This window comes from Oncorhynchus masou, chromosome 28, assembly GCF_036934945.1.
Source record: "Oncorhynchus masou masou isolate Uvic2021 chromosome 28, UVic_Omas_1.1, whole genome shotgun sequence".
Taxonomy (NCBI): Eukaryota; Metazoa; Chordata; class Actinopteri; order Salmoniformes; family Salmonidae; genus Oncorhynchus; species Oncorhynchus masou.
This window is the reverse complement of record NC_088239.1, coordinates 28,785,875-28,791,874: the sequence shown is the minus strand read 5'-3', so window position 1 is coordinate 28,791,874 and position 6,000 is coordinate 28,785,875. Positions and strand designations below refer to the sequence as shown.

Here is a 6,000-nt window from a genome sequence, read left to right as displayed (position 1 = left end):
TCAAGTTTGTAAACAACACTATAGTGGTAGGCTTGATTACCAACAAAGAAGAGACGGCCTACAGGGAGGAGGTGAGGGCCCTCAGAGTGTGGTGTCAGGAAAATAAACTCACACTCAATGTCAACAAAACAAAGGAGATGAGGAGAAACAGCAGAGGGAGCAGCCCCCTATCTACATTGACGGACAGTAGTGGAGAGGGTGGAGAGTTTTAAGTTCCTAGGCGTACACATCATGGACAAACTGAAATGGCCCAGCCACACAGACAGCGTGGTGAAGACGGCGCATCACCGCCTGGTACGGCAGCTGCTCCGCCCATAACCGGAAGGCTCTCCAGAGGGTAGTGAGGTCTGCACAACGCATCACTGGGTGCAAACTAACTGCCCTCCAGCACACCTACACGACCCGATGTCACAGGAAGGCCAATAAGATCATCAGGGACAACAACCACCCGAGCCACTGCCTGTTCACCCCACTATCATCCAGAAGGCGAGGTCACTAGCCACTTTAAAAAATGCCACTTTATATAATGTTCTCATACCCTACATTACTCATCTCATATGTATATACTGTACTCTATACCATCTACTGCACCTTGCCTATGCCGTTCGGCCATCACTCATTTATATATTTTTATGTACATATTCATATTAATTCCTTTACACTTGTGTGTATAAGGTAGCTGTTGTGGAATTGTTAGGTTATATTACTTGTTAGATATTACTGCATGGTTGGAACTAGAAGCACAAGCATTTTGCTACACTTGCATTAACATCTGCTAACCATGTGTATGTGACAAAAAGATTTGATTTGATACTGCCATGTGCGCATTGCTGCGCTTATAATGTGAAGAAATAGCCTAATAGTTTATAAATATTTTAAGCTAAATGTTCTGATCTGTTGCGTCAGACAAATTGTGCAAAACAAGTGTTTTGATGCTAGTGCTATTAATTTGGGATCTGTTGCAGCCCACAACTGTCCCAGACAATGTTTTGTAAATGTATTTATTGCACAGAATAGAATAGGTCAACATTTTTACCAGGGGGGATAGTAGATTGAAATAGGCTAGTGCTTTTGCTGTCCGTTAGGCCTAATCATCTTGTTGGCTGACGAAAAGTAAATGTGGACAGTTCTTACAATATCATCAATATGCACCCTGGAATTGAATAAGGATACTCACAGTCGCGTCCCCGATGGGTCGGTCTTCACTTGTAGCCTGTGTGAAATGCCTGATCATGTGATGGAGAGCCTTGTAAGTGAGAAGTACTTCGGATTGCACACCACTCAAGGAGAAGGGCACAACGCAGCAGTCCAGGCCGCTAAAGGCATGGAATTTTTTAGGGTGCATTACGGCCACAAAGGGGATGCTGCCGTGAAATTCAAGGCATTATCAAGTGCTTGTCAAATTGTGAATGAGAGACTGTTCAAGTGTACAGCCTGCGCAAAAAACAAAAATGCCTTTCAAGCTACTTTTTTCAAATCATCATTAGCGTCTCGTTACGCAGCCTTACAATGTATTACAAAACATATAGCCCAGCATTTGTAGAACTAAAATAACATTTAATAACTCTACATTTAGCTTATAGGAGTACCTACGTCTTTGTTAAGCGCTCAACGCAGAATAGCCGCATGAGCGCACTCCCTCAAATCATTTGGAGAATATATATATATATTTTTTTCAGCTTTGTTCAATTGTATTCTTCATACTATAAAATAATATAAAATAATGCCATGGGATTCTAAGCAAATCTTGTTTGCTAAATGAACAAGTGTAGCCCACAGGCATTTGGCTTAGCCACATCAGGACCTAACATAAGAACAACTCAGAGTATGCTATTCTGTTCTTCTGAAATAGATGACATTTTCTTCATGTCATGCTTCTTTAGAACTGTCTAAAATAAACAATGGATTTATTGTGAAGGTGTAGGCTATATTAACATGGATTTATTAGACTTTTTCAAATGTAGATGTTCCAAATGTCTGAAGCAGTGGCTTGTGTGGAAGCCAGGAGATGCTAAATGTGTTTATGTTAATTAACGGTCAATTACCGTGAGACCGACAGTTATTTGCTTGACAATCACCGGCTGACAAAATTTTGTAACAGCCACAGCCTTAGTAAGGTCCCTCAGTCGAGCGGTGAATTTCAAACACAGATTCAACCACAAAGACCAGGGAGGTTTCCCAATGCTCACGCAAAGTAGGGCACCCTATCGGTAGAAGGGTAAATAAAACAATAAGCAGACATTGAATATCCCTTTGGGCATGGTGAAGTTATTAATTACACTTTGGATGGTGTATCACTATACCCAGTCACTACAAAGATACAGGCGTCCTTCCTAACTCAGTTGCTGGAAAGGAAGGAAACCGCCCAAGGATTTCAACATGAGGCCAATGTTGACTTCATAACAGTTACAGTGTTTAATTGCTGTGATAGGAGAAAGCTAAGGATGGATCAACAACATTGTAGTTACGCCACAATACTAACCTAACTGACACAGTGAAAATAAGGAAGCCTGCACAGAATAAAAAATGTTCCAAAACATGCATCCTGTTTGAAACAAGACACTAAAGTAATACTGCAAAAAAACATGAGAAAGCAATTCACTTCTTGTCCTGAATACAAAGTGTTATGATTGGGGCAAATCCAATACAACACATTACTGAGTACCACTATCCATATTGTCAAGCATAGTGGTGGCTGCATCATGGTATGGCAAACCTTGTAATCGTTAAGGACTGGGGAGTTGAAACGGAATGGAGCTAAGCACAGGCAAAATCCCGGAGGAAAACCTTGTTCAGTTTGCTTTCCACCAGACGCTGGGAGACGAATTCCTCTTTCAGCAAGACAATGAACTGAAACACAAGGCCAAATATATAGGAGAGTTGTTGACCAAGACGACAGTGAATGTTCCTGAGTGGCTGAGTTTTGACTTAATAAATCCGCTTGAACATCTTTGGCAAGACCTGAAAATGGTTGTCTAGCAATGATCAACAACCAATTTCACAGAGCTTGAATCATGTTGAAATGAATAAATGGGCAAATGTTTGCTTGCCAACCTATTCCAGTCAGAATAGTTTTTTGGTATTTGCTAGATGTTAGACATGATATTGTCATTTATTGTACGCATCTGGACCCTCCTGGACTCATATAGCAAGGCCAATGACAGCAGCTATTAAACCAAATGAAACTGAGCAGAACAACCGTTGGTTGGAGTACAGAAACCACAATCATAAGGGCACAATGAGACAGAGAGAGAGAGAGAGAGAGAGGTAACAACAACATTGGTTTTGATCATCTGTATCTTTTTATTACCAAAACGCGATAATCTCAGACTCATGTGATTTCATTTACATTTGAAATGCAGTCAAATTGGTGTGAATATAAAGTCCAGAATGAAAGGTTCATACTATAATTACATTTGATCGGTGCTTTAAGAGACGTTATGCTGCAGGACATGCCCAGGTTGGTAATACACACCACATGCACTGGAAGAGAGTCAAATTAAATCCAGTTCACACTGGTTGGAACGGTAAAACTAATGTGTGAGTTATATTCCAGGTTAAATTAATATTGACTCTTACATGCACACTCATGGTTTCCCATAATGTGGTCTAAAGAAGAAAATAGTATATAGATTTCCATTAATATAACACCGTGAAAAACTGTATGTCTTTGTGAGCCAATAATAGACTGACAATTACTGCTAAGAGGACCCATAACCCCAAAGTGAACTTCATTTTCCGTGCCATGGGATACAAAACAACCAGGATGCAATCTAAAATCGGAGTAGCATATTGAATTCCATTTAAAATGAAAGCATGCTATTATATGTCTTGTCTTCTGCTCTCAGAACATGGACATTGGAACCAGTCACCAGATACACTTACCTTAACATTTCTCTCAATAGCTGAGCTAAACTTCAACCTTGGCTTTAGCCCGTCCTGTTTTTTTTTAGATAGTTACTCCTACCATGTCCGTGTTCTGAGAGCAGAAGACAAGGTTGACGTTTAGCTATTGAGTGAAATGTTACGGTAAGTGTATCAGGTGACTGGTTCTTTGGTGGTGATTCAGTCAATGTGACTCGTTTTAGGAAACTAGGCGTATGTCGCACGTCACTACATAAACACGACATAAACATCATTTTTTTAAATCAAAATGTGTTTTTTTTGCTAGAAATTCCTTCTGGAACATGTCAATTCTCATATGCCTTAATAACACACTTGTATCCATCCATAAGTGAGAATACAATTGTTAAATTACGAGCCTAGTTGGTTTAGCCACGGAAAAAGACAGGAACCTTCCCGCTAGCCATGATTGGCTGAGATAATGGATCGGCTAAACATACCGGGAGATGAGTTTAGATTGGTCGGCCATGTAGCAGGCCTCTGTCTATAATGTGAGCTGCTCAGTATGTGTTGATAGTCCTTTCTACCGTGCCGTTTTTGAAAGATATAACATTAGCCATCGAGAAGTACACAAGTTTTGCTACTTTTCTCAACAACATTGATGCCCTGAATTTAGCAGGTGCTATTGACAGATCAGTTGGAAAAAGTGATGGGCTAAGAGTCTAGCTACATTTTCAGATATTATAAGTTTCTAATTTGGTCAGAAAGTAATTTTCATTGCTAGTTAAAGCGTTCTGTTTAGCTGTACGTCTAGACAATAGCGACCCATCCACTTAGCTAGATGTGGCTGAGGGGTGGTTATAGCATTTCCTTCACATGACCTATCAATTTAGTCAAGTGTGTCGGGTAAGCGTCATCTAATAATTATACAATATTTTTATCTGGACACTTTCTGTTTTTGATACTGATACTACGCAAGTAACTGTTTCACTCTACTGTTTACACATTGTGTATCCTGTGCATATGACAAAAATAGTTTTTATTTGAAATAATGTGTGTTTACCAGAGATGGTAATGTGAAGAATAACATGACCTGCACCAAAGTCAGATTAGGATATAGGCCAAGGACTAGATCAAGTGTATTTTTATCGGGAGGTTTCCTTATTGGAGGCTACGACTTTTACCACTTTTAGTCTTGAAACCTTTTTTTTTTTACTAAACTACTCACTCTGTTTAGCACATGGCCTTACGTGTGCATCCTTTTAAGAGATGGGTTGTGAACGATCCTGAATGGGTGTAGACAAAGAAGAGCTCTCCAGGAGGTGCACCAAAACATTCAAGGGACGTTTTCTCAAACGTGGGGTGACAAGTTTATCAACTTTCAAAGCAGAATTACTTTCCCGTTGTTCCTCAACTGCAGTATATGATATACCATCTTCTAGCTCTGAGTCTCTACTTTTATCCAATGTAAAAAACTATTTCAAATGTTGCTACGTAAGACTGAATCGAGATGGTCAGTCACAAACGTATACAGTAAAGTTGACATGAGTATTGGCTATGGCACAGTAGTGTATGTAGAGTATTTGTTGTTTTTATGCTTCAGAGCTGCTGCAGTCAGCCCCATTGGCAGTGGAGGGGTACTGGTACAGAGGGTTTGGGAAGGATAGTTTGGCATCTCTCCGGACTGGACCCTGCAGAACACACACACGGCATTACAATTTGACAGAGAGACAGTGAGACAGTTGGCAGACAGGTCAACAAGAGATGGAAGCCTACCTCCCACTCCGCGTCCCTCCTCCAGGGGTAGACACTGATGGGAAGCCCAGGACCCTCCCTCGTCTTGAGGTTAAGTCTAGGGCAAGTTCCCAGACCGGGGAGCTGAAGGGAGAGAAATAGTGAGAGACAATAGAGGAATTACCTTTGTCTCTAATCACTCAACCCACACCTCGGACTTGTTTTTCGTTTCTAAAGGTTGCTCTTTATACAGAGTGAGCTCATGATAACATTTCACTGTGAGTAACTCAATCCTCTTTTTCCTTGGTCAAATAGGCTGTCTCAAATGCCAGTATTCCCTCTATAGTGCATTACTATTGACCAGGCCCATAGGGCTCTGATCAAAAGTAGTCCACTATATCGGGAATAGGGTGCCATTTGAGC

The 6,000-nt window shown here is 40.7% G+C and overlaps 1 protein-coding gene across 4 annotated transcripts in view; it reads right to left on the bottom strand.

Annotated features, from left to right (window-relative positions):
* Positions 1 to 3,285: 3,285 nt before the first annotated feature.
* malrd1 (MAM and LDL receptor class A domain containing 1) overlaps positions 3,286 to 6,000 on the bottom strand; it is a 208,268-nt gene continuing 205,553 nt past the window's right edge. For all 4 annotated transcript variants that reach the window (XM_064941836.1, XM_064941833.1, XM_064941834.1 and 1 more), the window contains 2 exons: positions 5,620 to 5,721; positions 3,286 to 5,534 (listed from right to left, as the gene is read on the bottom strand). In XM_064941836.1, coding sequence (XP_064797908.1) covers positions 5,436 to 5,534; positions 5,620 to 5,721 — 201 coding nt within the window. In that variant the 3' untranslated portion in view covers positions 3,286 to 5,435. The remainder of the gene's footprint in view (positions 5,535 to 5,619; positions 5,722 to 6,000) is intronic.